We start from the raw sequence: 17364 nt of genomic DNA, 5'->3' as shown, positions 1-17364 counted from the left end.
CACAGCCCAGCTTGGCTCCTCTTCCCAGCACCAGCTTGTTAAGAAATAAATATTTATACCTGGCACCTGCCTTCTCCCAAGGCCTAGAGGCCCCCTGCTGCGAAGCTTCACGCTGAATCCCCAAACCCTTCAGTGTCATCACAATCCCGGGGTGAGCCACTCCCCTTGCCCCCTCTCCCAGCACAGGGGATGGAGCCGTTTCGTGGAAGCTGGGCAGCAGCTGGGGCTCTGATCCAGAGCAACTGCTGATCAAGCCAGGGAGGGGGGGTGGCAGGGGAGCAGGTGACAGGAGGGATAAATCACTGCCACCACAAGCTTCGGGCTCCTGCTGGGCCTGCCAGGACAGGAGCCCCCCGCCCCATGCAGTGCACGGCAGATGGCTGCAGCAACTCCCGCCCTTCCCACTCAGCCTTCCTTCCCCATCCAGGGGTACACGGCAGGCCTGGAGGCAGGAAAGGAGCCCTGAGTCAGTACAGAACTGTCCCCCAACCAGTTCTACCCACCCATGATCTCCTCTGTTGGGCCTTGATCTGTTCACAGGTGCTCAGGGCTCCGTGCCATGCACCTCTGCAACGTTTGCTGAATGAATGAATGAGCACAGGGTTTAGAACTAGAAGATTCCGGCTCACATCCTAGCCACAACCACTAACCCATTTTGGGTCCCCAGGCAAGTGGCTGGCTGCCCAAGCTGGCCAAGTCCTCTCTAGGTCCCAGGGGACCTGCTGGGAGAAGGCAGTGCGCCATGGGCTCTGACTCTCTTGCAAGGCCAGGCTCTAATGCTCAGTGCCTACCCCTGGGCACAGGGGTTCACCAGGTAGTATGGCTGCGGGTTCTGCCTTGCACAGCCATGCTGTGCCATCTGCCGGCTCCTTTCCTGGCAGTTGCGTGCCTTCTGCTTCCCCTTAGCCCCCATGCCACCTAGTACTCACCGTCCTGTCCACACAAGCCACAGAGCGCCCCGCAAAGAGGTTGGCCACGCCACGCGCCACGTTGACCTCATCACTCAGGATATCTTCCCAGCGGTTGTTACGGAACTTGAACAGCTTGTCTGTGTATGTGGCCACTCCTAGAGAGAGGAATGGAAGGAGGAAGAGAGGGCAAGCACACGGTGGGCTCAGACGAAGGTTCTGAGCTCCAGGTATGCCTTATGGCAACTGCCACCAGGTGGTCGGGTCCATAGTGGACGGTCATTTGCTATGAGGAAGAGTTCACCCCGTCCACCTTGTAGCAGTCATGCCTGGCCAGACGCCCCTCTCCAGGAGCACCCCGCCTTCCCTGCTAGGCTGCAGGACATGACCTGGGTCTCTGAAGAAATGGTCTCGCTTGGTGGGTAGGTCTCTAAGCCCACGTTGAGGAAGGCACCGGAGTGTGACCAGGGGTGAGGTGGTTCAGCCTGGAGCTGGCTGCAGGGTTAGGGGGGCCCTTAGAGGCTCCTCTCCTGGGCTGGGAGCCTCAGAGCACGTCTCCACTTTTTTTTCCCCCTGGTCTCTTGGAGGACTGGAAGGAAACCAAGGACCTCCAGCTCACCTCTCTCCAAAGGCGAGTTCAGGGATTCTGGGACTTTGGAGCCTGCTTCCCACTAAGCCTTTGCTCTGGGGATGTGGCCGGAGTCCCCAGCACTTCCAAGTGACCACCAGGCGGAGCTCCACCCTCCACCCCTCTCGGAATTTACTTGCTGCTCTTGGGAGGCCAGAGTGTTCACATACCCTGGGAAGGGACCACACTCCGCCTTCATGATGAACACAGGTAGAGTGGCTGCGGAAGCTGAAGGAGCTGGGGAGGCTGGGCTGGGAGAAGACCAGGAGACAGAGCCCCGAGTCCGACTCTGGCCAGCCAGGGAGGAAGCTGCGGGCTCAGGCTAGTGGCAGGCAGTGTGGGAGGGCAGGGCAGAACTCGGGATGTGGACGAGCAAGTCCAAGCCCTGATGCTTGTTCACCTTAGGGTCTACCCGGGTGACTCTAAGAGAAGGTGAATGAGAGCAAAGATAAATGGCCTCTTATGACTCAGCTAGGATTGGACAGGGGATCTGGTCCCTGGGACTTTGTGAGAGGCCCTGTGGGAGCTGGACCTCCTCTGTGGGGGTGGACAGTGGCTCAGCCCCCTGCTACTAACCATGATGATGTCCTGCAGGGAACCTATTTGCATGAAGTGGGACCAGCAGAGGCTGTAACAAGCTCCCCTGGGCCCAGGGCAGGTTGTGCTGTATCCACTGGGCTTCCCGTACAGCACTTGTGGCCTCCAGTGCTGGGCCTTGGATCCAGGCCCCAGTCACTGTAGCTGATGCAGAGGCAGCAGTGAGCACCCCACAACTTCCAGGTGCCCAAGAGCCTCCAGGTTAGCCTCTGCACTTCCAGCCTCTGACCCTGGCCAGCTGCAAGTATCCCTCACCCAGCTCCATTGAACCTGGGCCGCCTGAACCTGTGCAGCTCCGGCCAGCCTGGTCTGGAAATGCCCAGGGTTACACTCCCCTAGCTGGCAGGAGCTCGGAGGGCTCCTCTGGCCTCAATGGAAGAAATTTCTCAAGTTGTCCAGCTTTACTTCAACCTGACAAGAAAATAGGCTCAGGCTGCCTCTACCTGCTCTGCTTGACCCCGGTCTTTGTGAGTGGGCCTGGAGCAAGGATTCTACCAACATCTGGGTTTGGGAAAGGCTCATCTCCCTTTGGAAGTGCCACCATGGACCTTAATCTGCTACAACTTCGAAAAGTGTTGCAACAGATGACCTGCCTGGTTCTATTTTGTTCAACTCTGCCCTTCTCAGGCATACTTGGTGTGCTGCCTCTTTTGTTTGTTTTTTCAGTGTTGCACACCACCTGTCAAGCACCTGTGGGGCCAGCATTGCTTCCAGCTAGGCATTGTCTTAGGGTGCTGACATCCGGGCAGGCTCTGGGCTTTGTGGCCAGAGGGCTCAGGGTGCTGTGTGCTGGCCCCACTGTCTCCTGGCTTCCGAGCTCCGCAGGGATGCCCAGAAGAATAAACTAATTAAGGTAAAATGTGCAACAGCAATGCGGGGCCTTGTAGATCATAAGCGGGAACGGCAAAATCAATGGCAGCCCCTCTGCAGGCAGAGGCCTGCAGGCCTGGGCGACAGGAGGACAGGAGCCGGTGATTTAGGAAGAGCAAGCGGTCTGGCAGCTGCAACCTGGGTAATTAGGTGTGTCAGGAAGACAGATAAACAGCGAGCTGTGCAGGTCGATGGCACAGGCAATAAACACCCAGTCCCGGCCCCCGGCCCTTGTCAGTGCCCACGCTTGCCTTCTGGCTCTGTTAGCTGCAGGCTGCCCCAGGGTCCCTCACCTAGCCCGGGAATGCTGACCTGAAAGAGGAGAAAAGGACTGTGTTTGGTGAGAGGAGACGTGGGAAAACCAGGAAGGCATTATTCAGGGACAGGGTCGTGACTTCCAGAGGAGACACTTCTAAGAATTCACATTCCCAGGCCAGATTCTGGGATTTGACATTTAAAGAGTCTTGCTGTCACAGGGTCCAGGGGATCTGCTGCTTCCTGCCGGGCACCCGTGGTTAGGCTCAGGGGGTGCGGTTCAGATGCCAGGTGCTGCGGGAGGACATGGAGAGGCACAGCCTCTATTCCTGACTCAGAGTGCTTATGAGGGCTAGGCAGACCAACAGGGCACTTCACATGCACTCACTCCTTAACCCTATTTTGCAAACAAAGCACCAAGGCCCAAGAGATGAAGGGGTTTGCCTAACAGTCCACAGCCAGCACAGCACAGCAGCACAGGAAGGGGGAAATGGGGCCCTGTGTTTCCGAGAGAGGAGACAGGCATCTGCCCAGGATGAGAAGGACCAATGGAACAACACTTGGGTGTGGAGTGCTTGGTCTGGCCAGGCTGAGTGAAGCAGCTGCTCACAACCATTGCCTCATCCAAACCCCGGAGTCCCATTTTACAGATGGGGAAATCAGCAGCCAACAGGCTGAATCGATCGCCCAGAGCAGGTAAGTGATGGACCAGGTCAAAGGTGGATGGTTGTGACTGTGGAGTCTGTACTGTGCACTGTGAGCCACAGCATGGCCAGGCAGGGAGGGACAGCGGCCCTCCAAGCAGGCAAGGTGGCAGGAAGAAGGCACAGAGGGGACCTGGAGCCTGCCCAGGAGCACGGGCTGTGAAGCACTCCCTGGGGGGAAATGTGGCGGAGTGGGGAGCCCTAGCAATCCCAGGACTGAAGGCAAGGGGGCCACTGCTGGGGGGTGTCAGAAGGATGCTGTATACAGGGAGCCCAGCAGGCATGGGAACAAGTAGTGGGTGGCCAGCACTGTGGGAGCATGTGGCGGGCAGCCTGTTCTGTTCTGTGGGTTCTCAGGGCTGACAGATGTGGTGATGATCTCTGTGGAAGGAACCTGAGTAGGACTGGTGGGGGTGGTGGGCAGAGCAAGGGGGGTTAAACTGTGTGGGGACAGTGACCCAAGCAGGTACAGGAGGCCAGCTGGGTGGTGAGGAGCAGCTTGGTTTCAGATAGTTTGCAATTGGAGTGGTCACCAGGGGGCCAAGAAGACCTGGCAATGAAGGATGGCAAGTCACACAACCGGGGATGGGAAAGAACAGGGCTATAGCGTGAATCCCAGGAGCACCATGTTAGGGGCACAGCGGGGAGGGGGAGAGGCAGTCGAGGAACAACCGTCAGGCATACAGGCTGGGAAGGCGGGGTTGGCTCTTCATCTGGAAAGGTTAGGGCATCCAGACCAGTGGTGTCAATCAAGCCAAGTTACCATCCTGTTGTCCTGTCTCACCCAGCACCACCCCCCGGGGGCGGCCTGGAGCCACAGGGAGGAAGGCTCTTCTGCCAGGACCTGTCTCCAGTGCTGCAGATGACCCGACTCAGGGTCTGAGGCTGGTGACAGGTGTGTGTGACAGGGCAGCGGTCTCCACCCCGCCCCAACCTCCTTCTATGGCAAAGAGAGTACAGAAAACAGCACAGTAGAGGCGGTAGCCAGCGACGTTCCCTTCCCTGGGGTGTCAAATGGAATCATGAGAACAGCCCCCCATTCCTTCATCAGGCTGGGAGGGCTAATGGAATGATGTCAAGGGCTTTATACAGTGCTGGGCACCTGAGCAGTTCAATGATAACCACCGTATCAGCATCACCAGCATCAGGGAACCCCGGTGCACAGTAAGGTCTGTGGCAGGCCACAGGAGGTAAGTGTGTCATCAGGCACTGAACGTTTTAGCAGACTCGGTTACTGGAGAACCAGCAGGGCAGGGAAGACCTTGGGGCAAGGCAACCTTAGAAAGGGGTGAACTCTGACCCCAGCTTCCTGCCCTTGACAATGATGTCCCATGATCACCCCACCAGGAGAGGTGGTGCCTTCATGCCACAGGGAGATGGTGCTCTGAGGGTTAACTTGTCTGTCTGGGGAGGTTCAGCTGTTGTGATGTGGGCTGGAGGCTGCACAGCCCTCACGTGGTTTGGGTGACAGCAGCAGCTTGTAGCAGGCAGTCCCAGCTGGCTCTACGCTGGGATCAAGGAGTGGCCTCCAGGGCCGCATACACTGCCCTGTGCAGCTCTCTCTGGCAGCCACGGAATGTCCTCACTGAATGATGAGGCACACTGGGAGGGGAGGGGCCCAGGACCATTTCCCCCTTGGGGCCCTATTAGGAGAGTTGCATCCATGTGGAACCTGGCTGGCTGGGAAGGACAAGAAGAGGGTGGAGACCCAGGGTAGGGCAGCTCAGACTGCTGGGCTCAAGGAAGCTCCTGGACCTTGAAGCAGGGTGTGGTCTGCAGAGACCTCAGAGTCTGTATTGCTGTGAGCTTCTGGTTGAAGGCGAAGCCGTGGGGGCCACGCATCACACCTCTGCAAGGTGCAGAGTCTGCAGGGTATGAAGGCGCTCCTGAGGTGGCCCAGTGCCACCGCCTGAGGCCCCTGTCCCCTCTCTGGCATGCAAACCTCTCCCCAGAGGTCACAAAGGCCCCGGGGCCTCTCTAGCCACCACCTGGAGCCCAGCAGCCAGCAAATTCACAAAATGAAAGTTTCCCTGCTACAAAACTTAACATGAGAGAAAAAAAAAAAAAGAAAAATGACAAGAGACAACTCATCGCGACTCATGTATTCCAGGCAAAGGGCTGATTTCCCTAATTTATAAAGAGGTGTTTTGGATCCAGAAGGAAAAGGCCAATAATCAATAGAAAGACGCGGGCAGAGGCTTCGAGTAGACCACAGTTGCAAATACATAAAAACCGTCGCAGCCTCACTCATTTTAAGAAAAATGAAAATTAAAACTACACTTGGAAATCAATGTTTTCCCATCAAGTTGGCAAATACTAAAAGAAATTGATGACATATCTTCGTGGGGAGGGCGGACAGTGCACTCAGAGGGGAAGGATGGAAGTATGCTGTCCCTAGCAGGTGCTGTTGGCTTGCCTGGCAAAGCCGTGCTGCCAAGTCCTCTGAGGGGGCAACTCCCTCTCCATGAGCGTCTCACACATACACCTGCAGGCGTGGCCACAGCTGCTGCACGGGACACCTACATCTCATACTGGAGCGCCAGCTTGAGTTTCAGATCTTCTGTTTCTCATTCAGCTCCCTGCTAAAGCTCCTGGGAAGGCAGGGGAAGATGGGCTGGGTCCTCGGGCCCCTGCCATCCCATGAGAGTCAGATGGAGTTCAGGGCCCTCGGCTTTGATCTGCTCCAGCCCTGGCTCTTGCAGGCATCCTGAGATGTGAGCCAGCAAAGGAAAAATCTCTCTCTCTCTCTCTCTCTCTCCTTCTTCCACCCCCATCTCTGCCTTTGTAGTAGATGAAAATAAATATTAACACATACAGACAAAAAGCAAACCCCAAGCCATTAAGCTGCAATTGTGTCAAGTGGTACCATGCACAGACTTGCCCACTTGGTGCACTTCTTATAAGGGCAAAAGATTATAAACACTAAATGTCCATTGGTTGAGGACCCATGGAATTCATGCCGAGCTTATCAATGGAGTAGTATACAGTCATAAAGAGAGTGAGAAAGCTCTGTGAGTGGCCATGGACTGGTGTCTGGAATGCACTGTCATGTGATGTCAGATGACAGATGCAAGGTGCAGAACCGCGAGTGGGACCTGTGAGTGTCATGTACACAGGGGGGGACAGGTGAATTCTTCAAACAGTGCCTGGTGTATGGCAGATCTCCACACCTTTTTGGTTTATTTAAATGGGTAGAAGTAAGGTGAATGTGGCTGACTCAGCCACTGCCCATGTGCTTGGCATGTCAGGCCTGTCTGTGGGCAGTTCAAGGCCACTCAGTGAAGGCTGATGTGGGCCTGTGGAGGGCCCCACAGGGAGGGGCTCGATTAGGGAGCTGCTGGTCCTGCTTCTGGTCCCCCTGATGCCCTGCACATGCTCCCACCTGGCTCTCACTGCGTAGCACTGCCTGGAACACTGCCTTGTATTTTCCCAGGTGGATCAAGTCATAAACTGGTCTCGTGGCCCTGGCCTTTTTGGAGTGGGGGCAAGCTTCCTCCTTGCCTTCTCTCTCACCTGACTGCCACTCCTCACCCTGGATGCATTCCCCCTGGCGCCTTCATCTGGGCAGTGCTTATACTACGGCCCTGTTCTCTATGCCAGGACACCTGCAGAGAAGACCACTCGGAGAGTGCTTACCCAGCCCTAGCACGGCCCCAGCTGCTTTCCTGTCCTTAGCTTTGGTTGTCCTTAATGCTTAGTAAGCGATAAGCACTTCTCAGGGCCTGCAGCTCAACAGTTGAGTAAGATGCAGCGCTTGCCCTGCCCGAAGAGGCCTCCAGCGGGAGACACCAGCAGGAAACCCTCAGTGAGTGTTGTGCAGGGGCCAGTGGAGGAGGAATGGTAGGACAGGCACGATGGCTTTAGACGAGGTGCTCCCAGAAGACCTCATGTGAGGGCTCTGAGACCATCGGGGGAAAGCATTTGGGGCAGAAGGAACAGCAAGTGCAAAGTTCTCCAGCAGGAATGGAGTTGAACAGACATGGAGAGAATGAGGTCAGGGCACCCCAAGTGGTTTCAGGAGGGGCAGGGATCTAGTCCAAGGCTGCTGAAGGAACTGAGCTCATGAGGTTGTAGGACTCTTCCTATGCCATGGATGAAGGATCTGGAACTGACAGGGGCCAAGTGGGTCACCCACGGTCACCCAGTAAGTGCAGGCTGAATCCCAAGCCTGACTGACCCCACAGGACACTGGGTGCAGGGACTTCATTGCATCTGGCCAGTTGAGGCAGGTCAGTGGACCTGTGCCTTTGCCGGGGCCCTCCCACTCTCCAGCACAGGCTATGGGAGGCCCAGGCTGAAGGCTGTGGACTGGCCGGGGCCGGCAGGGCTCCGGGAGGGACTGCAGGTTTCTCTCCGTGGTCAGGGTGGCAGTGGTTGAGTGCGTGCCAGCTGGCCCCGAGGAAGTGCTGACCTGGCACAAATGGCAACGAATCAATTGAATCACTCAACCGAAAAATTAACTCAGACCCACAGAACGTCGCCAGGAGGTATGTGTCCAGGTCCAGCTCTGGCCACTGTCCTCGTCCTATGGCCCTACAGCTCTGGCTCCTCCAGGGGGAACGTTTGGGCCTCCACCCCAACATCTTATGACTTCCTTCCCTCCTGCTGCTCCTCATGGCCAGGGGCCCACCTGCTCTGCCTGGACTCAGCCAATTCTAAGGAAACTCCTAAGATGGTCAGATTGGGCTGGGGTCACTCAGGGCCAGAGTGACTGGCACAGGGACATGGTCTTGAAGCTTAGAGTCAAAGGTCTGGCAGAGGAGGTCAAGCATCTGGAAAGGTACCAGGCCTCTCTAGGGACACAGTGGGAACTCCATGAGGGTGGGAGTACTGTGCTTCAGGCACTAAGCTGTCCTCTGCACCTGCAATAGTGTCTGGCATTGAGTTGGGACCCAGTAATGGCAGGCAGACATGGAGGGACGTGCCGAGTTTTCTACCAAGCAGATTTGGGGGTGGTGGCCCCTCATCTCAACCGCCTGCAGGAATCGGCTGAGGAGCTCTATAATCTGATCCCTGGCTCCCCAGATCCGGGTTGGGGTGCTCAGGAAGCAGCTGAATGGGGTTTGTTGAGAGCAGGTGCAGAGACGCAGCCCTACTCTGGGTTCACAGTGGAGCGCGAGAGCGGCTGTTGCCTTGGGAAGCCCTGGCAGCTCCCACGCAGGTGCTCTGTGCAGGCTGCCGAGCCTGCATACAGAAGCCCTTCTGTCATCCTCCCTGTTCCTGCCTCCCAGGCCTTCCAGAACCTTCCTTAGGATTCACCCTCCTGCAGGCATCCGTTGGTGTTGCCCCCTTTCCGACCTTGCCCCACATGGCAGAGCTGATCAGCCCATCAATTAATTGTGTCCTAATCCAATCTCGCCTCGGTTGGCGAGAGGGCAGTAAATCCAGCTGGGTGCTCATGCCCTGATATTTGTGTAGGGATAATTACTATCTCTCAGGCCTCACTCGGTGGCAAGATGAGATGAAAACCCATAAAACACCACTCGGGGCTGTGGCTCATTGTTTCTTGGCTGCACACGGCTGGCTGTCAGCCAGCACCTCCCGCCCCTGCCTGTGACATGGGCTCCAGCCCTTCTCCTCCCATTCATGTGGCTGGCAGGGCAGTCTGGGGACCTCAGCAGGGCTCAGGTTTGGCAACCAGTAGGGATAGCATTATGACCCATGAGAATGGTATGTGTGTGTGTCTGGGAGATCCCCAAAGCCTTGTAATCTCCAGCCTTTAAGAGGCTGGGAGGGTCTGGGATGGTGACTGCCCTGGTCTGAGCCACAAGGTCTCATCCAAAAGAGCCTGTTGCTAGGTGGGGAGTGAGAGTGCATTCTGCAGGTACACGCATGGCCGGGGCCTCTTGAACAGCTGTGCCGGCTCAGGAGGGACTGGCCACAACCCCAGCAGGTTGAGGTCAGACCCGAGAAACCATGGAAATCATGGTGGCAGTCAGCTACAGGAACACAAGGCAAGCTGGGTGCTGTCCCAGGAGGGCAAGACAGAAATTTCTGGAGGCCCAAGGGTGCTCAATACTATATGAGATTTTCCAGAAGCCATGAGAAGCGGGTGCTATGAGGCTGATGTTCAATGGTTAACGTGCAGTGCTTAGAGCCCAGCACAGCAGGTGGTACCCGAGCATCAGCTGCCACTGGGCATCATTGCTGCTCCTCAGCTTCGAGGTCCAAACCATGTACCCAGCCCTCTGTGTGTGGGACTTTGCTCCTCCAAGTGTGGCCCCTGAAGGGCAGCCCAGTCCTGGAGTGCATCCAAAATGCAAGGTCTTGGCCTCCTGAGCCCCAGGGACTTGGATGCTATGGCTAGAGAAGGCCCAGCCAGAAAGTCTCCGTGCACTCCTCAGCAGCCTGCCCATGGCCCCTGGGAGCTGGCTCTGAGAAGATAAGCAAGAGCTGTGAAGGTGCCCTCTGTGATCCCAGAGAGATGCTGATGGACAAATGGTACAGGCGGGGAAAGGAAGGGAGGGCAGACAGGAAGGGTCTTAGGGTTGTATAGACATAGGTCAGAGCATCTGGGGACAGTGGCCTTTGCTCATGCTGCTTCCCCACCTCTGTCAGGGCCTGGGAGACAGAAATGTGAGCCTCCTGCAACTGGGAAGAGTAGGTCCTGCTGGTGCCTCTACCAAGGGAGCACAGAACAGAGCCTGGGAACCAGTGACAGGAGTTTGAGGAAGGGTTCCTGTTGCGCTGCCCTCAGCAGGGGTGGAGCAGGAAGGGCCGGGAGCCTCAGTCCTTACCTGAGAAGGCGTTGTTGGTGTTGAGGAAGTAGATCTCCTCACGGCCGTCCCCATCGATGTCACAGGCTGTGACCCCAATGGCGTTTCCCTGGCGGTCCCGCAATGCATAGTAGGGCGAGCTGCGCTCATCCACGGCGATGTTCACCAGCCGCTTCTGAGGCCGGTCATACTTCAGAACCAGGTTGGGGCCATTGTACCTGGAGGCGGAAGGGGGCAGGGCTGCTGGGGAGGAGCAGCTAGGCCCACCCTGGCCCACCCCACCAGCATTGGGCTCAGTCCTGGTGCTTTCCAGGGGAGCCCTCAGCAGCCTTTCCTTAGGGGTCCCTGAGTGTTCTGAGTCAGAGTAGGATATAGGCTGAGAAAGTCAGCCGGACCTAGGTGGGACACACTCAAGCAGCAGGGCGTGGAGGGGAGTGGGCAGAGTGACAATCCCCTTGAAAACAAAAACCTCCCTGACACTTCTCTTTCACCATATCATTCGTTTAGATCTAACAGCCCATTTGATAGACAAGGCAACCGATGAAGCTCTTTAGAGAAATGCAGGTTCAGAGAACTTCCCCAGGTCACACAACCAGTGAATGGCAGGTGCAGGGTCTCTAGGCCAAGTTCCTTCTGCTCTCCCAAGAGCTGTCATGTGAACAGCCTTGGAGGAGCAGAAGGCTTTGAGATTTGGGATAACTCTCTCCTGAAAGGAGATCCCAGCATCTAAGCAGGAGCCTGAAGTTAGCATCTCAGGTTGGCGAACACAGGTGCATCTGAAGTTGTTAGGAGAATCTGTCTGACTGCTGGGTCCAGGGAACTCAGGTCCACAGATGGGGAAGCCCAACAACGGTCATCTCTCCCATGCTGCCTCTTCCTGCTGAAGCCCCAAGTATGTTCTTTCTTTTTGAAAAAGAAATATATCTCTTAACTTCATTTTTCCTTGAACTTTTAAAAAGTTTATTTTTGTAAATTTGAAAAGCAGAACAGCACACATTCACACGCAGAGATAGAAGGATTTGTCATTTGTTGGCTCAGTCTAAATGACCAAACCAGGGCTGGGCCAGACTGAAGCCAGAAGCCTGAACCTCTATCCAGGTCTCCCATGTGGCTGGTTGGGGCTCAAGTACTCGGGCCATCATCCGTTGCCTCTCAGGATGGGTTAGCAGGAAGCTGGGACTGGAACTGGCACTCTAATCTGGGGTGTTCCAGTGGTACCTGCCCACAGCCCCAGGCACACTCTTTCCTCAGGGACTTAGCACATGCAGCCCTCTCTGACCAGAATGTTGTTCCTCCACATGGCTGGCTCTGTGCCTGCTTCAGGCCCTTCTCTGGGACAGCTTCCCTGCCCATGCTTTAGAAATTTGCAACAAGCACTGCCCACTCCCAGCACGCTCCGTCCCTCCCTCTGCTCTCGCACAGCTTTCACCACTGGCGGATGATTCTGCGCTTCTTGTTCATTTTTCCCTTCACTGGTCCCAATTAAGCTCCAAGAGGGCAGAATTTTGTCTGTTTTGTCCCCAGTATTGAACAACTGTCTGCCACACAGCTGTTGCTCAGTAAATGTTTGTGGGAGGAATGAGTGAAACCCCAAACATCAGGTCTGAGCCAAGGGACAGAGGTGTCCCCTGGTCCCGTTCTCCCCATAAGAGTGCATGCCAGAGGCCTCCCGAGGTAGCAGTGTTGCGAAGGTCTGAGGACTCCACCCACCTTCTGGGAACATAGCTTGCCTCAATTCCAGAGGAACCCAGTCAAACCCCACTAACACATCCTAGCCCCCTCTGCCGTGCTGGAACCCTAGCAGGTGCATCCAAGGTGCAGGAGAGCCCCAGGAGAGGCTTGGGAGGCAGAAAAGCGCTGTCCAAGGTACTGGAAAAGGCACTTCTTTCCCCAACAGTGCCAGGAATCCCTCTCCTTCCTTTCCAAGATGTAGATGCCAGGGAGGACTGGGGAAGGCTGAGCACTGGGTGGCGATGCTTCCTGGCACTCTCGTTAGGGGCTGAGTCAGCATCCTGGGTGAGAGGGTGACACCTTGATGGACAGCACCATGTGCAGGTAGCTCCAGGCCCTGGGGAGAGGCAGTGCTGTGTGGGCGCTGATTTCACCCTGAAGGCCGGCCCTCAAGAACGTCAGTCACATAGCTTGTTAGCGCAGCACTGGGTCTCTGACTGTGTCCTAAGGGTCTGAATCCTGTGTTCCTTCCACGTGGAGTCCTATGCATGAGAACTCAGAAACGGCTGAGTACCTCATGCAAACAGCGGCGATCATAACAGCACTGCCTCGTCACTGTGCTTCACAGTTTATAAAGCACTTTCTCATCTTTGATCTCATTTGCTTTTTAAAGTTTATTTTCATGTATTTGAAAGAGAGAAAGAGAGGGAGGGAGGTTCCTTCAAATATACAAAGTAGTCAGGACTGGGCCAGGCTGAAGCAAGGGACCTGAAGCTCCACCTGAGTTTTCCCCATGGGTAGCAGGGCCCAGGCATCGAAGCCATCACCAACCTTCCCAGAGTGTGGCATTAGCAGGAAGCTGGATTATAATTGGGGACCCTGAGAAGGGATGCAGGCAGCCAGGTGGTGACTTAACTGCTGTGCCAAATGCTTGCCCCATTTGCCTCTTAAAGGGCCCAGTTTTTGCAGAGATGAAGCTGGTGGTGTAGGGTTGGTCAGTTCTCCCACTTGAATCTCCTCTTTTGTGAAAAATAAGAGCTGCACTAATTTACAGGACCACAGAATGTGTGGACAACTATGGCTCTTGGAGTCACTCCTGAGCCTGCCACTGTGTCCGTCAGAGCCTTTCTCTGCTGATGCTGGTATTGTGTGTGTGTGTGTGTGTGTGTGTGTGTGTGTGTGTGTGTGTGTTACAGTCCCAGCTGTGTTAAGAATTCTAGAACCTAGGTGAGGAGCTCTGGGGGTCTGGGTATAGCTATACCCCAATGACAAGCACCGAGCAGGGGCCCCTCTCCCAGGCTGTGATGAGGAGCCACCATCAGATGCCAGCCCTGACCCCTCCTGGCATCTGCACTCTTTTCTTTTCCCCAAGCCCAGGTTCCCAGGGGAAAGGTGGGAGAAGGTTGGACCTTCTGTTTTAATTGAGGTGGCCAGAGTATGTACCCAAGGTCCTTGCACTTACAGCATCAGCCCTGACTCATCTTTTCTTCACTCCTGCATGCCTAGGGACAGGCACGAAGCCAGATCAGCAGCTCCAAGGTACAGTTCTTGGCAAGCAAGGTGCAAGGCCACGGGTGGAATGCAGGTTTGCCAGCCCTTCCCCGCCTGCCAGGGCACCCTTGGCTGGGGCTGCAGCCCCACCCTGGGAGCTCCCATAGTCTTACCCCTCCCTGCTTGCTCTGTATCTGCCAGAACCTGTGTCTTTGCTCAGGAACCACCCCATTCCACGTGGAGCCTACCCTGACTGCTGGGTGTGGTCTTCTCAGCTCCGGATCCCTACACAATCTGTACCTCACCCATTCCTGTGTGGGCAGAGCTGCCAGGTTCCACCCTCACCCCTTCTGTTACACACACACTTTCAGAGTGCAGGAGAGTGGATGCACCTGTATTCTACTGTGCCTAGTGTAGTGTATAGCACACAGAAGGTGCTTAATAAATGCCTGTTGGATATAAGAACAAATGAGTGAGTGAACGAATGAATGAAATCAGCAGAGGGGTCGCCATGTGTCTGGTATTATTCTAAGTGCTGCTTGCCCATCTCATTACATCTTCATGACAATTGGAAGGTGCAGGTTCTAGAGGCAAGGGGCCTGGGGCGAGGCCAGGAGTGGTCTAGGAGTGAGGTTGTAGCCCCTGCCTGGCTCTGACCTTGTGCTTGTCACCAGGTCCCTCTGAGCTTCAGTCCCACATCTCTAACCCAGGACTGCTCCACACCTCTCAGGACTGGTGTGAGACCTCATTGTGGCAACACTGGGTAAACTGTGAAGTTACACAGTTACAAGATCTCAGCATCAGTCAAAAGTCCCAGGAAGCCACAGCTCAGCAAGCTGGGTGGGGTGGGAGAAGACTGGACCTTCTGTCTTAACTGAGGTGGCCAGAGCATGCACCCAAGATCCTGTACTCACGGTATTGGCCCTGTTTCCCTGGGGAAACCACAGCTTCACTGCAGCCCTCAGCCTGCTGATCCTCTGCGAGGGTTCACCTTTTATGCTATCCACTGCCACAGACTACACCCCAATGCCCTGGTGTTCCCCACTGCCTCAGTGCTCTCAGGGTTACCCCCCAGGCACCTGCCACATCCTTTTCTCTTGCTGCCTTTTGACTGTGTTGCCTATTTCCTGTGCTCTCTCTACCGTTCCCCTTCCAAATCCTCTCTCCTCTCGCCACCTTCTCAGGTCAGGGCTCCCAGGTCCTGCTCCAAAGCCTTCTTGCCTTCCTTCTCTCTGCCCGTTCACTCACAGAGAATATCCATCCCCGTGAATGACAACTCTCAGATTTATGAGTCCAGCCCAGATCTGCAGTCCACGCTCAGACCCATATATCCGCCGGCCTCCCTGACACGGCTCCCTGCACGGCCCATGTTGGTTCTGATGGAATGCGGCCAGAGCAGGACTATTGATCGCCTGCGCCCGCCTCCCAAATGTGGGCACCCACGTCCTGCCAGCAGCGCCCTGGACTGGCCTTGGCTCCCACCCCCGCCCCCTTCATCTGGCAATCGCTGTCATTCCTACCTCCCAGGATATTTCAAGCTCTTCCCCTTTTCCCAGCACTGCCACAGGCTCCGGACAGCCTCCGCTCTCTGTCACCTCACCTGCTCCTGCGACTCTCATCTCTGATCACAGAAGTCAGAGCGTGCCGTCCTGCCTGCAGCCTTCTGTGGATGCCCACCGTCAGGGAGCCTAGCCCAGGGGTCTCTTCACGTCCTGGCAGGTGTGGCTCCCAGCCTGGGGCCTGCCTCTTGCCTCCCCTCTCGAGTGGTTCTGCAGCCTGCCCCCTCTAAGCTGTTCATCTTAAAGGCAACTCCTTGGAGACAGCTTCTCCACCTACTCCTGTCTGTTTCCCTGGGGAACCACGGCTTCACCAGGCAGACACAGTGGGTGTCTTTGTTCCCGCCTGTCTTCTCCCTACCCAGTGCCCAGTAAGTGCTCAAAGAATGCTTGCACAGCAGAGGGAAGAGAAGGAGCCTGGGGAAGGTACAAGGGTGTTGCTGGGGGCTGAACAGAAGGTGGGTTGTGCCACCAGGCTCCTGCTTGGTCTTTGGCTCTCCATGTGCATCAACCCCCTAAACAGGTGCACAGACACAGCAATGACAAACAGATGTCCTGGCTGCCATGACAGGGACTCACCAAACTCTACCCACAGACACAGACGGGTGACTTTTTTCTGAGAGACTTGCTGGCCCAAGTGACAAGAAGTCACCTGTGTGGTTACAGAAGGCAAGTCTGAAAATAGGATACAATTCTTGAGGACACATCATATACCAGGGCCAAACAATCTACTTACAGTAACTCATTTGATACAAAAAGAGGCACTTTTTTTTTTTAAGTTTGGAAAGATATATAAAAACTTGTGCAATATCTATTTTGAAAATTAAAAGCAGGAAACGTCTTTTTCATTAAAACTGGGAAAGAGCTATCTATTCAACATTGTTATTGGGGAGAGAGGTGGAACAGAAAGAGAGAGAAAAATGGAAACAAAGGGTTAAGGAGCCCGTCAGCAGAAAGACACACACAGTAAAGTGCAGGGATAGGCAGACAAGGGGTGCTTCGTGGTTCCCCAAGGGTGACTGGAATAACCCTAGGAGGCCTAAAGTCACGGTCATGGCCAACACTCACACGGCATCTGAGAGATGCCCCCATTTGGGCATTTTGCAGAATTTTCTCTAAAGATTTGGGAAGACATAGTGCATTTTCACAACCATGAGTTTGAGGGGGGTTTGATTCTTAGGCACTCCAACACCTTCATTTTGTAGATGAAGAAAATGAGTTTCAGAGGAAAATGACTTTTTGAACGTGAAATAGAAAATTGTTGAATAGAATATATGGGAAAACTTATTCTTGGTTCTGAAGCAGATTCAAGGGCCAAGTCTGACTTGCCACTTGATTATGTAAATAAAGATGCATTGCAACCTACACATACCCATTTGCTTACATATTGTCAATAGCTGTTTTTGTTAAACAAGCTGCAGAGTTGAGGGTTCATATTAGGCATCAGAGAACCCTATAGCTGATAATATTTTACTCTCTGGGAGCTGGCTCAACTAGCTAATCATCTACCTTCAAGCACTGGCATCTCATATGGACACCACTCATGTCCTGTCTGCTCCACTTTTGTTTTGGCCTCATACTTGTGGCCTGGGAAAGCAAGGTTTTAAAAAATTATTTATTTATTGGCTTGAAAGAGAGACAGAGAGGTATCACTAATTTGTTGGTTCTCTTCTCAAATACCTGCAACAGCTAGTGTTGGGAACTCAAAGCCAAGAGACTGAAGCTTAATCCAAGTCTTCCATGTAAGCAGAGGAACCCAAGTACTGGGGACATCACTGCTGCCTCCCAGGGCATGCATTACAGCAGGAAGCTGGAACGGAAGCTGGTGCTGGGACTTGAGCCCAGGTATTCATAGTGGCTTTACTGCTTCATTAAATGCCTGCCTTGTGCCTGGCCTTTCAGATGCCTAGTAGCTTCCATGTGGACTTTGGGGTGAAGTTAGCTGCCATGCAGGCAGTTTGCTACTTT

The 17364-nt window shown here is 54.9% G+C and overlaps 1 protein-coding gene across 1 annotated transcript in view; it reads right to left on the bottom strand.

Moving 5' to 3' along the window:
* CRTAC1 (cartilage acidic protein 1) overlaps window positions 1-17364 on the bottom strand; it is a 115647-nt gene that overhangs the window by 35709 nt on the left and 62574 nt on the right. Inside the window, exons 3-4 of the mRNA XM_040992510.1 lie at window positions 10700-10896; window positions 930-1066 (exon numbers count right to left, since the gene is read on the bottom strand). Coding sequence (XP_040848444.1) covers window positions 930-1066; window positions 10700-10896 — 334 coding nt within the window. The remainder of the gene's footprint in view (window positions 1-929; window positions 1067-10699; window positions 10897-17364) is intronic.

This window comes from Ochotona curzoniae, unplaced genomic scaffold (genome assembly GCF_017591425.1).
Source record: "Ochotona curzoniae isolate NIBS_2020 unplaced genomic scaffold, NIBS_Ocur_1.0 contig_66, whole genome shotgun sequence".
In the NCBI taxonomy this organism is placed as follows: Eukaryota; Metazoa; Chordata; class Mammalia; order Lagomorpha; family Ochotonidae; genus Ochotona; species Ochotona curzoniae.
This window is presented reverse-complemented; position numbering and strand designations above follow the sequence as displayed.